Source organism: Maylandia zebra, linkage group LG14 (assembly GCF_041146795.1).
Source record: "Maylandia zebra isolate NMK-2024a linkage group LG14, Mzebra_GT3a, whole genome shotgun sequence".
Taxonomy (NCBI): Eukaryota; Metazoa; Chordata; class Actinopteri; order Cichliformes; family Cichlidae; genus Maylandia; species Maylandia zebra.
This window is the reverse complement of record NC_135180.1, coordinates 35,079,840-35,101,455: the sequence shown is the minus strand read 5'-3', so window position 1 is coordinate 35,101,455 and position 21,616 is coordinate 35,079,840. Positions and strand designations below refer to the sequence as shown.

At 41.6% G+C, this 21,616-nt stretch overlaps 1 protein-coding gene across 2 annotated transcripts; it reads right to left on the bottom strand.

The window, feature by feature from the left end:
- Positions 1-2,097: 2,097 nt before the first annotated feature.
- si:ch211-14c7.2 (uncharacterized) lies at positions 2,098-20,040 on the bottom strand. Of its 2 annotated transcripts, none has more exons than XM_012924239.4 (6): positions 19,622-20,038; positions 16,003-18,964; positions 10,630-10,829; positions 9,465-9,586; positions 7,928-8,042; positions 2,098-4,774 (listed from the first exon to the last, which is right to left on the bottom strand). In XM_012924239.4, exons 2-6 carry the CDS (start codon positions 18,395-18,397, stop codon positions 4,643-4,645), a joined length of 2,964 nt encoding a protein of 987 aa, XP_012779693.4. In that variant the 5' UTR covers positions 18,398-18,964; positions 19,622-20,038; the 3' UTR covers positions 2,098-4,642. The 2 variants fall into 2 exon arrangements, with proteins under 2 accessions (XP_012779693.4, XP_076729545.1); XM_076873430.1 differs by lacking the exon at positions 2,098-4,774 and adding an exon at positions 4,814-6,522 and having other exon boundaries at positions 19,622-20,040.
- Between the last annotated feature and the right edge of the window lie 1,576 nt (positions 20,041-21,616).

Genomic DNA, 21,616 nt, shown 5'->3' with positions numbered 1-21,616 from the left:
TATGATAGCACAGCGGGCAGGCAGCTGCTCTGACTCAGCAAATAAAGTGCTTAACTCTCTCTGCGCCACTGATCTCGGAAAGAGGTGATGGTGACATGCCACACAGGATAATCTCGCTAATACTGGATTATTTATCACGTTAAAAAGTGAACCAGTCCATGTCTTCAGCTTCTGATAAAATAAAATAGAATTTATTAGGCGATAGTGCTGCTAAAGCTGAAATAAGATATGATCTTCTATAAATATGAAAAAATTCCTTTACGTTGTATTTACAGGCATCTGTATGCAGTGATTTTGTGAATCACTTCAGCCCCTCTCGCAGTCTGCAACATGAATTATTACATGCAAGAACGCAGCTTGATATTTTACACGCTGTTTTCCTCACACAATGTCCCAGTTGGTTATCACAATGTGCACTATTATATGTCCTTGTATTAATAGTCAGGCTGTGATGGTAAACAGCCAACAGGCCAGAAATCTTTTGCCGTGTGACCAGCAGCTTTTTACCAGTTCAGCAGCTGTTATCAAGTTTGTTTTTTTTGAAGCCACATTTAAAACACAGGCCATCAAGTTTAGCAGACGTTTGGCTTGTTTTCTGATGTTCCACACTGTTTTGCATATGTTACAGAAGCAGCATTAAGTGTCATTAATCCTGCAGAAGTTGATGACTGTTCACATATTCAATACCAGGGATTTTATTCTAAAGTAGACATTTACAGATTTTACTTTTCCTGATGATGTAATATTTTCTAAAAATCAACATAATGCAATGTTTTTGCATGACAGAGTCAAAGTGAGACTAATTTTAATTGCTTTGCAGGTAATTAACTGAATTCTGCCCTGTAGACTAATGAAATCTTTGACCTACTGGAGGGTACGTGACAGTAAAAGGCAGATATAACAAAATGCATTAGGCTCTATGTGCAACAAATATTTAATGAAAATCAATTAAATAGATGTTATTAAAAGCCAACATTAAATGGTGCTAGAATAAAAGCAGGGACATTATCATCAGTCCTTCAAACATGGCCTGCAGCTCTGAACTTTTCTCAACACCGCCCAACAGTGGTGACCATCACACGGTGTTTAACTCTCCAGTTCCCAAAATACGACAGATTATGAAACTGTGAGGACAGAGCAGTAAATATTTACAGCTAGTGAGAGGAGATGTGTGTTACGCCCCCTGTCGGTGCAGCTCCTTTGCCTTGAACCATGTGGAGTATCTCCAGAGGTGGAGACATGTTTGAAGCTAAATGTGAAACAGGATGATTGCGGAAAATATCGTGACCTTATTCTCCTCAAACTTCCTCAAGTGAAAGTGTGAAAATGACAGTCTATTAAATGTTTGGTCAGCTTTTAACCAAAGCAGAAAAATTTGTTTCTATTTTGGTTTCACAGTTAATTTTCAGAATTTTCTTGTTTCAGTTTAGTTTACAGCTTCTGTTTGTCAGGCGCACAACAGTTTCTATTCTCGAGAAACATTCGTATCAAAGCCTCTTCAGGTTAAGTTGTCTTGATAAATTATATCAATGGCTTTCACAAAGACGAGACATATTTTCTGTATCTATATATTTCCTGTATAAGTATAAGAAACATGGACCAAAGTTATGGACTTATGAACAAAGTCCCACGCTAATCCATAGAGCAATAAAGTAGATATGTGCTAATATATTAATTAGAATAATGTGCAGCAATTTTGGCAAAGAGTAAACCTAAAACATATTTATGTTCATTAATTGTTTGGTCGGATTCCAGAAATCTGAGGATAGGTCATCACCCACTGACAGCTGGTAACCGTGAATCTGATAAGTGGTTAGGAAAAAAGATGGATGGGTTTGAATGTTTTTCATGACAAGCTCAATGAAAAACCTTCATTGACTCCATGAGACGTCAGCTGAATTACGTCAGGTCTGACTTCTTCTTGGTCTGTCTGGAAAATATTTGTTCGTTTCGTAATATTTACAAAGGTTGAGTGAGTGGATTTCAAAATGTTCAAACATGGCCCAGAAGAGCAGACCATGTGATGATTTTATCCGAGTTACTAGTCAGCCAGTGGTTCCCTCTTCATGAAATCAACAGGTCACATAATTCTGCATGTCAGGAGGAAGCATTAGCCAGCACGCAGTATCATTTTATTACATCAGTCAACAAGGTGACAGCTGGATCCTCCTCATTGTGACAGAAAATATCCAATTTTTTCAAGAATTTGAATGTTGTATAAATGGCGCGCGCACACACACACACACACACACACACACACACACACACACACACACACACACACACACACACACACACACACACACACACACACACACACACGACTGATTCTGAATTTCATCACAGATGACAGAGTTAACAATTGAAATACACAACAGAGCGACTTAAAGTTTTCTGAGGTGACACAAATTAGAAACGCGGCGCATGATCGGCATAATGTGAACAATATTCTCATAAAATATCATTTTGACTGGCAGCTAAATTCAAGTTTTGCCCATGAAGTGGACTCGACTACAGAACAGCGCTGAACTAAAACGAATGTACTGAAACATTCGGCAGACAAGAAGCGAGACAGAAAGACAAAGAAAGAAAAAGGTGGAACATCACATGCTTTTGTTGAGTCCACTTCAGTGTGTTTGAGAAACAAGACAAACATTTCCTCCTGAAATCACTTCCGTAACCTCGTAAACATTGGCACTTTCTCTGTTGGCACTAACTGGAAGACAAACTTGTTTCTCTGAGGAACCAGAACAAAGTTGAGACCTGTTCCTGTCACTGGCTTTTCAGTAGCAAATACACAATGAAAGCACATGCATCAAAATGTCAAATGTAAACAAAATTAAAACAAAAAGTCTTGATCTTTCTTTAGTACTCATTATTATATCTGCTCTAGGCTTTTGAAAAAAATAACAATGCTCAACTTTGATCTTCTGTGTGATGACACGACTAGACAAAAGGTTTTTCTGTTACTTCTACTGAACGTGTGCATGAATCCAGGTGATGGTGACATCTGTAGAGGTGCTACAGACAGGAAAACTGAGGAGGAGTGAAGCTGTTACAAAGGGTCAGGCCACCACATTAATGGAGCTACAGAACAAAAACAAGCATCGTGTCATCGAGTCTTCTTCTCTAATTAAACCCAGAGATCTTTTCCGGGAGGAAGACTGGAACTTTATGCTACTTTCATAAAACGTGGCTGGAAATATAACTACAAATCTAGTTTTCTGGATAGTTCCCATTTACCTGACTTGGCACTCAATAATACAGACATGTATGCCTCCATCACAATCGCTTATTAGTCCAATTTGAAATAGCTGAAAAGTACAGATGCTTGGGTAATTTAAAATGTCATGTTGACACAGTTTGTCTTGTACCTGTTCTGCTCATTCAAAATTCACACTGGCCATTGATGCAGCCGCCCAGCTCATACTCCGTCTGAAAGCTGTATTAGAGCCTCTCCTGATTGGTTTGAACACAGGTAGGCGGGGCTTTAGTGCTCACAGCCACACCTGTGTGACTGAAATGATATGTAGGAAAAAAGTAGAAAAAAAAGTGTGTTTGGAGTAGTCTGACGTCAGAGCTTTAGGCTCAATATTTGAACCCATGTTTAACACGAGCATCCATCAATGTAAGAGTATATACATGACAGGAAATAAGGAGAAGCCTTAAAGGCCCCTTGCATGAAGTAAAGCTGTGTCTTCATGAGTTATAAATGGCTTGAAACTTAACCAATAACCCCAGATGTTTTTCCCCTTTCAGCCTGACATATTCTATGAATATGCTTACAGTATACAGCATATAGTATATGAAGAATGCCATTTTTTCAGAACTGGGATTTTCCTACTTAATAAAAAAATCTATTTCAAATTTAAACTGTAGTGTAGTGCAATATTATTTTGTTTGACTGTTAGATCAGCAACACTGGAGGCAATAACTTTTTGCCCCAATTACACTCTTCCATATCTGCACGACAAAAAACGAGAGACTGCAAATGAAAGCTAAACAACCGGCATGTTAGAGTTCCAAAATCATGAATAACAGGGCCGCCAATGTGTGTAAAACGTTGTCTTATATACCCCAAAAGGTTGATTCTGTTCATCTGGACGTAGCGATTTCAGTGGGAGAAACGTTTCGTCACTCATCAAAGTGACTTCTTCTGCCTTAAATATTTATTTTTATTATTTAAGTTCACCCCATGTGAGTTTTATCTCCTTTATATTTATTCTACCCTTGAGACAAAAAGCAGTGGTACTTCAGATCTATTTCTGTTTATGGAGGAAAAAATTAGAGTGCCTTTAAGGTGGCGGCGTGTACCTTGTAACGGGTCACAATGCTCCAAAGAATCTCAGTAGATAAGGTGGAGACTTAATGGGTGGTAGTGGTGATAGTGAACAAGGTGATGAACACGTGATATAAAAAAAACCACTCCCCCAGTATACATCAGCAGGTGGTGGAGGAGACACCAGCTCTCCTCACTGTCTCAGGCTTAAATAACCAGGAAGTGTGCAAAGAGTCAGCAGGTCGATGAGTGCTTGACTTGCAGTTTAACATGCTGTGAATCCAGAGCCTCGGGAAACATGTTAAAAGCTGGAGTCCTTCATTGTGAATGCTGACAGCCAAACCAGAGCTGAGGTCCACAGAGTTACTCCATGATGTTCCTGTTGTAGTCATAGGACAGCCGTCGCTTAGCAGCGGCATGTTGAGCATGCTGATTGGCTGAGGGGAGGCCAGGGGAGAGGCGGCAGTTTGCTGTCGAGGAAGCAGGTCTGCTTTCCTGCAAAGATGAAAACTAAAATCAGCAACACAGCTGACTACAGCGTAGTTTATCAACTAGCCAGAGAGAAGGTTACAACAAATATGAACAAATGATAAAATCAAATCCATAATTATAGAATTATTGACTTGTCGTAGGCTCAAAGCCCACAGTGCCATTAGCTCTGATTAGGATGACACAGCAGATGTGAGCGTGGTTTCCCTGCGGATCTTACAATGAAGACCAATTATCAGAACTGTGAGGTGTGAGCCCAGACGAGGAGGGGGAGCACTGGCAACCTTGTAGAAAAAACACCTCACACTCCCCTCTCTCTTTCAGGACGCCTGATCTGTAAATAAACTGAGATTTCTAATGTGAGAGTTGAACTGGACTCTGCCTCCTTATAACAAAACTTCCATTTGGATCTGCAAACGCACACATAAACACACAAATCTGGAAAACATCAACATCACCGGATCGTACCCAGAATTCTGCTGGTGCAAGTGTCCTCAGCTATGCTGCCACCTGCTACTTTTCCCTTTGTTATCTTGAATCTATTGTTTGAGTCTGTCCTTTTTCCTTGTCAGATTGTCCCTCATGGCCATGCATCTCCTTGTTCTGTGTCTCCTTGAAGTTTGCTAGTATTTGAATTCTTTGCTCTTGCTTTAGGTTTTGTATTAATATGAATATTCAGTTTTAAAACTGTTTTTTTTTAAGTTCATTCCTGTTTCCAGTTGTTCTGAGTTTGCGTCCACAACCTGCTTGTCACATAGCCATCATATAACACACGATATCTATGGCGGTGAGTTACAGTCAGTGATTACACTGCTATGTTGTCAGTTTAAAATGTAGTAATACCTATAATGAGCATGAACCATTAGCAGTAGTTCAGGCAGACCGTAAAGTCGAGCTCTGTCACAAGATCAGCTGATATTGATAAAAGCTCCAATCAGCTGATGGTTCAGCTGATCCTCTTACGGGCAAGAAATACATGCTGTGGATCTGCAGCCTGATTTGCAACCCAACCACAGCTTTTTTCAGAGCCATACCACCAAATATAGATTACTCCAGATAAAAACCCATTATTTGACTCTAGCTGTCCTGGCTCCACATCAATCATCCAGTTCTAATAAGTCTGTAGAGATTATATAAAGCATTTCGACACAGTTCCTCTAAAGCAAGCTACAAATGTTACTTTAAAAGGCATCAGATCTTTTTGGATCAAACAAAACACAGCTGTTACAGAAAGAGGCCACCTACCAAACCCCTTTCCTGAGTAAAGCACTGTCAGCTATATTTACTGCAATATACAACTTACAAAAAGCAATGAATCAAATTGAAATTGAACATATTTGTTCATATTGGCAGCTTTGATTGGTAGTGAGGAGGATTACAAAATTTGTGAGCAAGGGAAGTTATCTGAAAAATATGGAAAAAGACATTCCTGTGCCAAACAGAGCCATCTATCAGGAAAATCTAGGTAACGCTAACAAGGGAGCCGAAGAGATAGCAAACATCCCCTCTGACAGAAACGTGGCCTACTTCAAAAGAGCACTCGATCTGAACCAGAGGCAGCGAGACTGCTGAAGGTACTGCGTTAGGTCCAGATGCTGCAAAAGTGCCTGCAATCAAAAGACATACTGACAACATTTCAGACTATTTTCTGCAGAAATAAACAAAATAAAAGTTCACCTTCAAATTTTGGCTTGCACTAAACACCCGACAGCTGAAACACCACCCTACTTCATCCTGTCCTCCACTGTTGTCGCCTGCGTAAACAATATCACTTTGACCTTCAGTGAACATTTGATTTGTGCATGCTTTATCATTGCTGCACAGCCAGTACGACACATGTAAACATCTATTGTCTGATAAACTGTAGGCCCCCATGTCAGCGCTGCACGTTTGCACATCTGGATATAACCCAGATTTCAAATATACTACCTCAAGTCCCGTCTCTTTTCAGCCGAGGGCATCTTTAACCTTAAACAGCAACACTTTGCTTCTCCTTTTTTTGGTCATTCCTTCCAATTACCTTAAATCTCCACACCTCTTTTGTTTGTTTTCTCAATGTGTCTAACAATATTCCTCTATTATAGCCCATCCCGGTGGTAATTTCTTGTAGCTTGTATCAATAACCTTGGCTATTTTGTTAATCTGCAGAGGTTTTAGCTTTTGTAGTTCCTAGCTTAGCATAATTTTATCGTACCAGTCTCAATTTGATTTTTTTTTAAATCAGTTACCTTTCTTTAAAAATTCAAAACATCATAAACGTTATCACATAGAACTATTCTCAGTCTTCTATCTTTATGTCTGAATTGTTAATTAGAAAGGTTACTGAAGACTTTATAATTTAATAATTGCTCGATTAGAAAATAACACCCCAGTCAAATGATAATGAAAACCAAAAAGTGGTATTTTCACACCACATTCAGTAGCAAAGTAACTAAACAGCAATAACTTATATTTGAATTTATGTAGAGTGAAAGATGCAGCATTGTGGAAAAATTAACGACAAAAACTATAATTGAGTAAAATAAGACCTTTGTGATGAGATGATTTATCTGCTGCTGCAAATTGGCCCTCTGCTGTAACCCAGTTTAAAATATAACGAAGCAGGGACAAGTGAAAAAAGAAGCATAGATAAAATGATCATTAAATTCACATTTCATGCACTGTGATAATGTTGATTGCTGCTTCTGGCCTGTAGCAAGCAGTCACACAGTGGACGGGTAAACCCCACACTTGCATATTTTGAAGGTGCCTTGTAGCTTTCTGATGTGACTCGGTTCAGCAGCGCGCCCGGGGCTGTTCGTGTACTGAGCGTTCTGCATAAAACAGCAGTCGCATCATTTGAATGAGGCTGCAGGTTTCAAGGCTATCGGTCAAACAGCACTATCAGTTCGTGTTACATGTTAAGGCTGTGTTGACGAATTCAATTTAACAACCGCGAAGCTTCACAAATTGAAAGTGAACACTAAGTGCTCTGTGCTAATTCCCCTGCAGCAAATTATGAGTAAAGAGACGGAACATTTGCTGTAAAATTTGATTTCTTAAGTGTTTTCTATCAGATTGTGAACACTGAAACATGTCCGCAGCGAGCGATTAAGACGCACTCGTCTCCAAAGCTGCTGGGCTCGCATTTCCATGTGCATGGTGTCGGTCTTTACTCACAGTGTGCGGCTGCTCCAGGTGTAAAGTCTTCAGCAGCAGGTTACGAGACACGCCGTTGGCTCTCTTATATCTCTGGCCGATCATTTTGTTCAAGTCATGGAAACTGTCCAACAGCCTAAAGGTTCAAAGACACAGACACACGATTTCATGCACAAGAAGAACATTTGTTTTAAATGATTGCTTTTCAAAGATTCAAGATCAAGATTCTGTATAGGAGTCAAAAGCTCAGGGGTCACAAGCCTGGATAAAGAGGAGGGTATGTGGTGTAAAACTTCTACACAATCCAATATGGATGCAATCTGCTGTGGCGAACCTTTGGGATAGAAGTACGTTTCTTTCTCTGTCCTATGTGACAGTGTGGTCAGCATGGTCATCTTTGTTTGTGACCACAGAAGGTGGTTTTACGACCACTAGAATAGTTCCCAGGTTTTTTCAAGGGTAGCTGCACAGGCAGAGAGCACCCTCACCAACCCAGTCATTTTGTTCTGTAAGCATATCTGAAATTCAAGGGTTGCTCCTATTAGGCTGTCCAGGGGTACAAATTCTAACAGTTCCTTGAAATGTAGTTGCACTTCACACAGTCACCACTAGGTGGCCACATTTTCTTTCAACTTGTCAACGTATAGTGTTTTATCTCGTAAAACCACCGACACCATAAAAGAACATCAAATTATGCATTTTGTATTCATTCCTGTTTGACTCGAGTAAAATGACACAAATGATTTAGAGAAATTCAGTGTTGGAGGGACAAGGAGGTAATTTTGTGAATAATTCCATTAAAAAAGGACTTGTATGTATAATGATATATTTTTTTAAATGAACCCCATACAGATTGTTTAAAATGAAAGTTTCCCTGAATGATAGTTTTTGGTAATTGTTACAAGTATTTTCTTTAAAAACAAGTATGAATATTTAAGAAAAAGAGTCAACATTATGTAAGGAAAACACAGTATTTCTGTTAAAATGGTGAATTTATGGAATAGTTTTATGAAGAAGAAAAAGTTCAATATTTATGAGAAAGATCTAAAAAGATCTTGTTGTTCTCTTTTATCAAATCAATTTGGAGTTTGGTGAAGGATGACAATCTGTCAAAATACAATCATAAAAATTTGCAGGAGTAAAACTGAGTCTGATGATTTTGGGGGTCTGATCCATTCAGTACAGAGTACTTATGCAACAATATAGAAATCAAAACAGAATTTATGACTGGTTTCATTAGCCCTGAATCACAGCCTACTTTATCATCCTTCTAGACACTAGTGGGAAACATCCCATCTAATCTCTTCTGCTTATCCTTGTGGGAAATGGTGGGAAACACACGTTACTAAATTAAACTTGTGCTGTCTTTGGTGAAAGCTGAAACTAATGATTGAAACCAGGAAAGTGTTTACTGATGGCATGGATAAAGAGAGCTGAAGAATGTACATTGAAGGTACTTGTGCACCGACTTCACTCAGGTTCTTAGGTTTATTCCCATCCATCTTTTATCTAGAGTCATCGCTACACATGATGGCCTTCGTCAGCACGGTTCACCTACCCCTGGTCGTGGCTTGCTCCGCCTCTGAGGAGCTGGCTCAGTGTGGGAACAGTACTGAGGTCACAGGAGTCACTTGAGGATGAACCAGTAAATGAGGGGAAGGCTTCAGCAAAGACAGCCGCCTGCAGTAAATACAGAGAGAGCTCATCAAATACAGCTTGAGAGCTCAGCACACCGCAAGAAAACAGTCAAAACACAAGCATCAAAAACACATTTGCAGCATTTAGGAAAAAAATATGCATTTATGGTTCATTACATGAAAAGTTAATACTTTATTTTCATAAAGGTCTCCTTGTGGCACCACAGGCACATGAACCAACTTATTTAAAAACAGCCAGTCTCCTCTCACTCTGCTTCACTGCAGTTTTGGGCAGGGCTCATTTTTCATCTGCATCTTTGCACTGTGCTTAATGTCCACTGGGAGACTCTCCCCGCAGTGCTGACTTCTTATTTTTAAATTTTATTTTTAAGGAGAAAAAAAAAAAGAAGCTGGGGTAATGTGAGTTATAACGCTGGAGAAAATACTGATTAATTTTTACTCATAAAACTTAGTCACTCCTCCTGCAGGGTTACATCAGGGTGAGCCGTGTTTCCATGGTAATGGCACAGCCAACTGAGAAAAAGGGGGAAATTTTAGGTACAGACATATACACTTTCAACTGGATAAAAATTAGTGACCCACACAGATAACACTAAAATCACCCCATCTCTCACCAAAAAACAAATCCTGCATGAACAGAGATTTGGACGTGAAACTAAACTCCTTCTCTAAGTTATAGCCAAGATACAATACACACACGAAGGTTTTTGTACATTTCACCCAGGGCCAGCTATATCTACCAGACACTAAGAATAGCAGATGGAGCAAATAATGCATAGATTTAAACTTGAATAATTCTTTTCTACTGCATGATCCACAGGGGACTGAGTAACTACACAAATAACTCCCTGAATCCACCGAGCATCCCTGATCGATGGTACAGGAAGTGCAAACAGAGGTTAGAGTCACAGAGACAAACCACGCAAGACAGAAATTCAATGCTGTGACACAAATGAACCAATCCTGAGGAGTTTGTGGACTCAGTGAAGTGGATGTAATGGCCACTTTAGCTCTTACTGAACAAACAGAACCGTTTTTATAGCAGTTACTGAAGGACAACTGTACCAGGTTCTGATTGGCTGAGAGTCTGTCTCTCCTCTCCTCCACAGCACTGGCTGGCCACCACTGCTCCACAACGTCTCCACCTTCATCTGATGAATCCTGAGGGAAGGCTGTCCAGGTGTCGCCTGACTGGTGGAACGAGCTGTCCGTCTTGCCTGGCGTCCAGAGGGTCGACTCACTGGTGATAACATGCTTCCCAAGTGCTGTTATCAAACACACACACAGGCACATGCACATTAAGTCTTAGTACATACAGGGAGTGCAGAATTATTAGGCAAATGAGTATTTTGTCCACATCATCCTCTTCATGCATGTTGTCTTACTCCAAGCTGTATAGGCTCGAAAGCCTACTACCAATTAAGCATATTAGGTGATGCGTATCTCTGTAATGAGAAGGGGTGTGGTCTAATGACATCAACACCCTATATCAGGTGAGCATAATTATTAGGCAACGTCCTTTCCTTTGGCAAAATGGGTCAAAAGAAGGACTTGACAGGCTCAGAAAAGTCAAAAATAGTGAGATATCTTGCAGAGGGGTGCAGCAGTCTCAAAATTGCAAAGCTTCTGAAGCGTGATCATCGAACAATCAAGCGTTTCATTCAAAATAGTCAACAGGGTCGCAAGAAGCGTGTGGAAAAACCAAAGCGCAAAATAACTGCCCATGAACTGAGAAAAGTCAAGCGTGCAGCTGCCAAGATGCCACTTGCCACCAGTTTGGCCATATTTCAGAGCTGCAACATCACTGGAGTGCCCAAAAGCACAAGGTGTGCAATACTCAGAGACATGGCCAAGGTAAGAAAGGCTGAAAGACGACCACCACTGAACAAGACACACAAGCTGAAACGTCAAGACTGGGCCAAGAAATATCTCACGACTGATTTTTCTAAGGTTTTATGGACTGATGAAATGAGAGTGAGTCTTGATGGGCCAGATGGATGGGCCCGTGGCTGGATTGGTAAAGGGCAGAGAGCTCCAGTCCGACTCAGACGCCAGCAAGGTGGAGGTGGAGTACTGGTTTGGGCTGGTATCATCAAAGATGAGCTTGTGGGGCCTTTTCGGGTTGAGGATGGAGTCAAGCTCAACTCCCAGTCCTACTACCAGTTTCTGGAAGACACCTTCTTCAAGCAGTGGTACAGGAAGAAGTCTGCATCCTTCAAGAAAAAACACGATTTTCATGCAGGACAATGCTCCATCACACGCGTCCAAGTACTCCACAGCGTGGCTGGCAAGAAAGGGTATAAAAGAAGAAAAACTAATGACATGGCCTCCTTGTTCACCTGATCTGAACCCCATTGAGAACCTGTGGTCCATCATCAAATGTGAGATTTACAAGGAGGGAAAACAGTACACCTCTCTGAACAGTGTCTGGGAGGCTGTGGTTGCTGCTGCACGCAATGTTGATGGTGAACAGATCAAAACACTGACAGAATCCATGGATGGCAGGCTTTTGAGTGTCCTTGCAAAGAAAGGTGGCTATATTGGTCGCTGATTTGTTTTTGTTTTGTTTTTGAATGTCAGAAATGTATATTTGTGAATGTGGAGATGTTATATTGGTTTCACTGGTAAAAATAAATAATTGAAATGGGTATATATTTGTTTTTTGTTAAGTTGCCTAATAATTATGCACAGTAATAGTCACCTGCACACACAGATATCCCCCTAAAATAGCTAAAACTAAAAACAAACTAAAAACTACTTCCAAAAACATTCAGCTTTGATATTAATGAGTTTTCTGGGTTCATTGAGAACATGGTTGTCTTTCAATAATAAAATTATTCCTCGAAAATACAACTTGCCTAATAATTCTGCACTCCCTGTAGTATGTGCTTTCGATGCTCTTAAAGGACAATAATGGGCATTAACCCTGTATTATAATACAGCAACAGCAGCATTGGTGCTAAAGGTGACAATAATTACTAGGACGGCTTCCAAACGGGGCCAGTTTATCCAAATGAATGAAGAATCCCAATAACTGTTTTGTACAAATGTCCACAATCGTTTTTAAATGCTGGAAAATTAAATTAAATTCTACAGACCCTACAACACATCCAACTAATAATTTAAGAAATCTCTGTCTGATCTTTGCATATCTTCACTAACTGTTTATTCAGTCTACTTAAACCTTGACAAGTTTCTAAGATGCTTTAGATGGTTTCAATTCATGGAGTCTTACTGTTGCAGACTAAGCCGTTCCTGTCGTCCTCACGTGCTCTGTGCAGATGGATGCAGCTAACCTATAAAATAGACCTGATGCTTTTTAAAGGGAGGTACAGTATTTTTCATGCGACACCTGGAACAGACTTTAGTCTTCTGTGACCAAGAACTGGAAAAGCAGTTCAGAAGATGGATGGACAGACAATATGTGCATCCAAAATACTGTTGACCAGTCCTGTCCTGTCCAGTGCTGCCCCTCCCTTCCACTGGAGGGTTCTTCCTGTTAAAAGGGAGTTTTTCCTTCCCACTGTTTCCCAGTTCTTGTTAATAGGAGGTCGTCTGATTGATGGGGAGTTCCTTTTTCCACCGAATGTAACATCCAAAGCAAACTTTGTTTTTCTTGCATGTGATGCATTTAGGGGACACCTGTAAATCTTGGTTACGGAGGCACCATGCTAATATTTTAAATTATTATTAGATGTGCCAGAATTAAAACCCACAGTTTTAGTAGCTCTTCAGCTTTCTATTTGTCAGCAGCACAGCAAGACAACTTGCATTTATTATTCTGTTAATCACCTTGTCGTATCATTGTGTTGTCTATGGCTGTGACTGCTTCCTGCTGTTGCTTAAAAAGTTGCCTGTTGTACCAGACTCTGCGGGACTCTTTGAGTTTGTATGTTGGACTTTAATCTCACCGCGACATCTCACTGCGTGGAAACATTTCAGCGAATATTTGTATCTCTCTTCGATCCCTGCTGCTTTGACACATCTACACGTCGCTCTCCATTGCTCGGTGTATTTATCCGACGATGTATCTATCAGACACTTGTCTGTGAGACTGTTTCCTTTTCACCCGTTGCCCAATAACCTGAGGCTAACAGGAGAGCTCACTGGCCTGTTTGCTTCCTCCCCCTCTCTTAGCTCGACTCTGAATGATTAATACCGTGTAGTGAGACGGGGAGATCAGTTAGGAATCCAGGTCAGGACAAACTACAGTCTTATTTCCACTGTGCTGGTAAGTGATGCCTACCAAGGCAAGAAAGAACTCTGCATATTTATCACAAGATTAAAAGTACTACTGGTCAACAACTTATTTACGTCATCTAAGTTACAGCATGTGTTTTAGCTGTATGATTATCAGGCTGCCTTATTTTAACTCTTTACCCCCATTTCAGGCCTGTTTACAGAACAAATTGACTAAGTTTGCATCACATGTTAGTGAGGGTGGTCGCTGCCTTTGCAGGTACCCTTCAAAGGGCATCTTTATTGATATACACTGAGGGATCAAATGTATCATTATGGAGGAATGAGTTAAAACAATCTGTTCCGGAACACACTTCCAATCAAATGTTTTTCCATGTTTTTTCTGCCTCTCACTACTTTTATTTCAAGCTATTTTTTTCAACCTTGTTGTTATATTCAGTGTAGATTTATAATATGTATTTTCCCAGATTTCACACAGGCACAGCCAGACCTCTGTTTGCAAATGCTATGAAAGGTGTTTGTTACACTCATTCTTGTCTGTTGAAGTTTCTGTCTCCATCTTAGTACTGTAGCTATTTATTAAAAGACTTTTGGGTCATGGTGAACTACTTCACTTTATCCACTGTGTGAAACAAGTAGATTTATCTCCTCCTCCTTTTAAGCCAGCATTTTCCTGATTGGCTGGCCCTCATTGAGATGCTTAAACAGAATGTGGGTGGGGCTTCAGTGCCTGAGATTGCCTTATTAGGGATGCCCATCATAAGTGACATCATACAGAGCCACAGATAGAAAAAAACAACTTCAGCCATGTTTAATATGAACATTTGCTACTGTAACTCACATGTTTATTGAAAGCCCATTTTAATTACTAATAATTAAAACCAAAATAAACTAAAAGGCCAGATAAGTGTGAAAATATGCATAAGTAATGTGGGTGAAGCAAGCCTTTAGGTTTTATAGCTGGTCCTTTAATTTTTGCCCTTTTACATACATCAGTCCCTCTGATGATAAATGTTGACTGATAAGCCATCAGCAACATGTTAAAATAAACAGAAATACTTTTCAGTAGAACAGACTGAGACATAATTATGCACCAGCCTCAGCACAGCCTCATTTAGCCCCCCTGTGGAAACTGGGCTTAACATGATTTAGGTGATTAGCTAAACGGAGCAGAATGAGGGATCATTACGACTGATTAACACCGGCTGTGAGAGAAAAACAACGAGGCGCAAGGAGTAAAAGATCTGACATACCTGCGCGTGTCTGCTTCAAGAGTGTAGCAGATAAGAGCCATCATACTGTCAGACTACTAATTAAATTCATTTATTTATGATTCAGGTACTAGCACTGCTTTATTTTGTTCATCATACAGTTCTTTAAAAAATCCAATAAAAATATTTTCTTCTCAATTACCTTCTTGCACTGAATGATGGTGTCCAATATTTTTTAATTCCGCGTACCCAGGAAGCTTTGAGATGGGTTTGTTAGCAGGATTAGTCGAAAAGAATCAGGTAGATTTGTAGGAAAAGTTGTACCAAAGATAAGGAAGGGCCCAACTGCTTTTTGGAGTTGATCTCAGTCCAGTGTTTTTATTTTATTTTTTTGAATGGATCTTTTGAGGGCGACAATATTAAAAACCTGCAAAATATCTTGATGTTCTCTATAAAACACTAACTTAGATCCAGATAATTAGATCTCAATTCTTGAGGAGGGAGTTAACAAACAGTAAAAATTAAGTCTGCAGTATTTAAATAGTACATAGTAATGCAGTTTAAGTAAGGACTTCCAGCTGCTTTATCCCCGCAAACACATCTTCATAAAATAGAAACTATAACAGCAGCAGGATTTTGGAAAGATAAAAGTAAATACCCACTTGTGCATAACTACTTGTGCGCTTCTTGAAAACAGATTGTGTACACTTGCATTCCTCAAAGTGTACAAAAGGTTAAAAATGCACTAATTCTCTGAGGGAGTCGTTGCCATTCACTCTTTGTTTCCCCAACACAACACAAAGAGTGTTAAAGAGTCTAAATCTGCACATTTCTGACTTTTTTCTGAAAATCTCTGAAGCCTTTCTGTGTCAGCCTTGTTGTCCAGGACCAACAGATCCAAGCCTACAGCACACAGAAAGGCAAATTTACCAAAGATCCCAAAGGAGTGAAAGAGATACTAAAATGAGAGGAAAGCCTGGCTCGTAAACACAGAAAGGGACAGAGAATGAACAACCACGAGACTCACCAACACTCTCTCTGCTCCCACAAGGCACTGAGGCAGACATGGTGAACTCCTCGCTCCAGGCTGGCTCTCCCTCCGCCTGCATGAACACTCCAAACTCATCTTCCTCCTCCTCCTTCCTCCCTTCGTCAGTGGCCACGGTGGAGCCACTCTCCACCTCACCCTGCTCCTCCAGCTCTCTTCTCTTCCCTTCTTGGCCTCCTTCTCTGTCTCCTGCTGTTGCACTGACTGCCTCCTCCTCCTCCTCCCTCTCCTGACAGGGCAGGCCGGTTGCCATGGATCCCAGGGTGGGCAGGGAAGGGGCAGGATTAGCCTGGGAGAGCGCAGGGGAGGTGGGGAGATTGGTGCAGGCAGTGTTAGTGATGTTAGTCTCTCCACTTGGTTCAACAGGGGCATTGCTTGTTTGTGCACAGGTGTATCCATCCTCCTCCTCCCACTTCCTGTGTTCATCTTCAACCTCCTGTAACCTCCAGTCTTCCTCTGAAGCACAGTTTATCTCTGTCCCTTCATAACTATCTTTGAGTGTGACTTCTCCTTTACATTCATCCGACTTCCGAATTTCCCCAGCTCCGTCTCCATGTTCAGGATTGAGGCTCTCTTCTAAATTTCCTTCTTCTGACTCCAGCTCATCTTTCGTCCCACATTTGCTGCTCTTGTCAGCCACAATCCTCTCGCCTGACTCAGAGATGGAATGATCTCCATCTGTGAGGGGTGAAGGTAACACTTCCTCCTCATTTTTAAACACAGATTGAGGTTTATTATGCAATACCTCATTCACAGTGGTTTTCTCATTGGCCTGTTCTTCTACCTCAGAGTTTTCTTCCTCTTGCTGATACCCCTCAACGTGATTCTCCTGCTCAGCCTGAACCCAACAAGTTTCACGGTCAGCACTGCAGACGCTGCCCTCTATGGGTGCGGCTGACTTGTTAAAAGTGAGGGAGACTGCAGTGCTGCTGGAGGCAGGCGTAAAGACTGCACACCAGCTGGAGAATTCATCAAGAGCCTCGCTGATGTTCTCCTTTTCATCTTTAACATCTGCACACTCAGCCCTTTTCTCTGATTCTTCACCTGCTTCATCGAGATCAGAAAATCCGTTTACATTAGCCCCTTCTTCTTCTTCAGGGGGACATTCACTTGGTTTTCTCTCAGTAACGCTGTTCTTATGTCTTAAATTATCAGTCAACCCAGAATGTCCATGGGTGACGATATTTCCTTCAGTGTATCTGTCCCCTTGTTCCTCTGAATAGCCATCCTTGCTCTGAGAAGCTTGTGTCTTCTGCCCCTCGCTGCTCTCAGTTTCTCTTGTTTCTCCCACATCGCAGCTGTCGTGGGAGTCACTGTAAGAACGGGTAGATTCTAGGTCAGGGTTTAGTTCAGTCAAAACAGAGCTGGAAGACTCTAACTTGCCGAGGCCTCCCTTATCCTCCTCTTCATTCTTTTGCCTTTCCTTCCTCATTCCCGTCACCTCACTGTTCAGCCTGTTTGGGATGCCTCCCTCGTGTCCATCCTGGCTTTTCCTCCTCTGTGCTCTCCTTCCACACTGGACGCAGGATTTAGGAGAAACGCTGTGGCTGCATCTGGCTCGCCGGCTGTCCTGCTGTGGGGTGGGAAACTGTTTACAGTCCAGGCCTCCTTTGTCTTGCTCTTCCTGCCTTTCTTCCACAGTGATTTCACCAGCAGGAACTTCCCTGCTCCTCTGCTGCCTCTCTCTGCTCACGCCTGTTTTCTCCCGGCACGCTGCATTGTCAGACTTCCTCCATCTCCGCCCCGATCGCACCCTAACCCGGTTTGCTCCAGTCTGTGCCGGTGGAGTTGGCCCAGCTGGAGTGTCTCTGCGTCCTCCTCCTACTCCAGTCTTTCCTCTCAGCCATCCTCCGACCACACTGGATGCTGCACTGGTTGTCACTCCAGAGTTGGGCTTAGCTGCTGAATACAAACAGCTTCCTTTCTCAGTCCGGAGGAACAAACACTGAGTCTGAGTCTTCCCGCTGCCCTCTGAGGTCTTCAGAGTGGCAACTGTTACCAAAGCTCCGATTCCAGCCTGCCTACTGTCCACCCCGAGCGGAAGCCCATATCCCATGCGACTCCACTCGCCACTCAGGCAAACATCTGCAGGCCTGGGGCAGGACGCTGAACTTCCTCGACCTGCAGGAGGAGCTGTGGGTGCTTGTCCTCCCAGCAGATTAGCAGTCTTGTGGCGATTCCTGGAACACAGGGCCCAGGCTCGGAGACCCCGAATGAGCGGCAGATCGGCCAGTCCCAGCTCCAGTCGGCTGGGGAAGGGCAGAGAGGCTCTGGAGCATTTCTGGAGCATCTCCCGGCTAGAGCCTGACATGCTCAGGCACGGGTAGTTGTTGTTGTTATTCTGCTGGAGCATAGTGCTTGTTGTGGGCCTCATCTATGTTTTATTGGTTGGTTTTTGCTTATCCTTTATTAAAATGCAGCCTGTCGGCTCAAGTTCAATTCTCATTTGTGAGAGGGAGCGCTGCCACAATCAAGAATCTATTCTTGATTCACAGCCTGACAGCTCAAAGGTAAAAAGATCATCATTTAGAAAAACATCACTGGGCACTATGAAACAGCTAAAACAAATTTCTCACTGATTAATTCTGACAGTGGTACCGAAGACGATGTTTCCTAACATGGCCGGAGGGAGATGAATCTCCTTGTAATCTCATATTTTAGCAGATTATTCTGACTGCATCTGAAGACAGAATCAGTTGTTTTTCTGACGGGCGACCTGCCACTGTTTGCATCTATAACTCCTCAACTTAGAAAGTCTCCTGATGAAGAAGAGAAACATGCAGGTGTGATGTCCAGCTGTCAGTGCTGATGAGAGCAAGGGAAATGAGAAGTTTGTTTTCTTCCAGGCTGACGCTCAGTGACGCTGTCTCCAGAGCTTCGCCGCCCTCCCCGTTCACTGTCCTCTCCTCACTGAGGACTGACTCAGCTGTCACAGAGCACCCTGCAGGGGAATGGGTAAAATAAATAAAACAAACATGGAAATTAAAGACTCATAGTGCAGACTTATTATAAGGTAGTGTGATATGATTAAAGAGCAAGGATCCCGCCAAGAGGAGGCCCAATCCAGCAAATAAATAAAAAGCTTAAATATTAAAATTATTTAATGCTGACTTCACTTTGGTTTGGCTCAATGGGTTGCAGCTGTAAGTCAGTGTGGGAGGTGTGAGTCTGTCAGAGGTCATGCATTTGAATCCAAAGTGACTTCTTTTCCCACTACTCCGACCCAAACAGGCTCTTTTATATATATGAAAATGGGAACTGACACCATTTGCATTGTGGTGAGAATTAGATTAGTTGTTGCATCAGCCACACACAATCATCCAGTAGACTAAAAACGAAACACAGGTGGCCATAAACCCATAAATCCACTTCTCCTGCCCACACAGCTTAAAGGATTTACCCGAAGAGCATCAATAACCCGCCACATAAGCGACGAAAATAGGTTTGAGCCACGTATGTCATACTTAGCCTACTCCTATCAGCACCACTGTGATGAAGATGAGCCACGTCAAACCACACAGTGTACCAGCACTACCTGTGTTCCCAGCCAGCATGTCCTGAGAGGGATGCCCACAGCCGAGTGCTCATTGTTTCTTACCTTTTTCGAAGCCCCGGGGTCTCAGGTCCAGGCTCTGGATTAAGTGTCCTTTACTTAATGCCCCTCTGCTTCCTTATTGTTTACAGACGAAGCCTATTCCCCCTCCTCTCGGGCTCTGGAGCATCCTAAAGTGGAATCAGCGCCGCCTCATCTTTCTACTCGGCCTGCACCACAAACGTTACAAATCGCTCGAACATCCATTCAGTCCTGTCCCATCGTTTAAATCAGAGCACAGCCTCTTTTTTTTCGCTCTCTCCTCCCGACTCGTTCAGCCATTGCGCATCATCTCATCCGCCGCGGCTCGGCATCGTGCGCCGCCGCATCTTACCGCAGTAGCCTCCGGTGTGCACAGCGAGCAGGATGACGAAGAGCTAATTTGACTTACAGCCCACTCACTGATAGGAGGCGTGATTCGTGCCACACAGAGCAGGGAGAGGTGAGGCGAGCGGAAGTGTATGGAGGGTTCGTGATGCCACACTTAGGGAGAAAGAACACACTGGTCTAAAATAGAACAAACAGAATCTATTTGTTTGCTACTGGGAGCTTCAGACCTAGATCTAGAATTTAACACAATATTTATCATATGTACGTTGATTTCTGACATTTTCAGAGGTGAATATAACATGTAATAAAAACACAGTGTCTGGAATTTTAACCATTCCCCATTAAAATAGTTTAAATGTGTTTATTCTGAAAAAACAACCAAACAAAATGGGACATTTTAGACGAAATGTGTTTTTTAAGTACAAGTGAAAGAATCCCAGTAGCAAAATTATTATTGACTGGTGAGTTAATTAATATAACTATTAGAAAAAGTAACAAATCACAGAAAAATATGGCTACTTTTGCTTTTTCTGGGCACACTCCCGGTTTCTCTGATGTATTCCTGAGATATGACAAGCAGCTTTCTCTGAAAATACTTAACAATAAAATTAGTTGATTTTTTTTCAGTGTGCAGCAGAAAAATATACACAAGAGAAACAGTTACGGAAAGTGAAAATGTCACCCACAGGTCACCTATGAAAGTATTTGTGTTCTCTCCATATTTCTATAAGCTTTTGAAATAAAGGAGTAAATATTCTGAAATTTTAGAGGTCATTTTTTATATTACTTGTTAGCTTAATTTGCCAAAATTACCAGTAGACTAGCCACAGGTGTCTGTGTTTACATAAGTCACTTGGTCTACAGTGCTACTGTTTATGTAATGGTTGAGTTTCATTGCATTAATAACTGTTTATTTTTCTACTCACTGTATTATCTACATTATCTATATTAGGACAGTGAGTTAGTCACCTATCAGGGAGCCAGTACCTGTGCTTGTTGTAGTAAAAGTGCAGACTAGATGCTACTTTCACCCATTGTTTATGATTTTACCATTTTTTTGTGTGTGACAGCATATTGGATATTAAGGTACAGTGTGGAGTATGTTTAAATTGTTATGACACCATCTAAGAGGCGCTGATTTTAGTTTCAGTGATTAAAATTCTAGTAATTTATGTTTCCATTGCTTAGCATTAGCATTTACCTTGCTAACCTCTTGCTAACGGAACTTGCAAGGATTCATCCAAATATGGTTAATTCCGGCTCCAAACAAATACAACAACAACAAAAACACCCTGGTATTAGCCAAAAGAAACTTTATTTTAAAAGGGATGAAATTATGAGATTTTAAAAATGCTGAAATTGTTCAGTGAACTGAAAACAGTAAGTTTGTAGCTGGTGATGCTGCACTTTCCCCTGTCTCTGCTTCATGGCATTGTTTACTCCTCATACAGCATTAGTGCAGCCTCACATACTCTCACCAGAGAGCCTACGTTTTCACAGCATCATCACAGCAGCAGATGAGTAGATTGGGAGACACACACAGACACACACACACATAGAAAGAAGATGTCATACATCCATGTGCACAATTTACTTTTTCCCTCCAAAGTCCTCCTCTCCAGACATTTTCAATAAGCCTCATTCGTGTGCTATGGATCTTTTTCATAACTC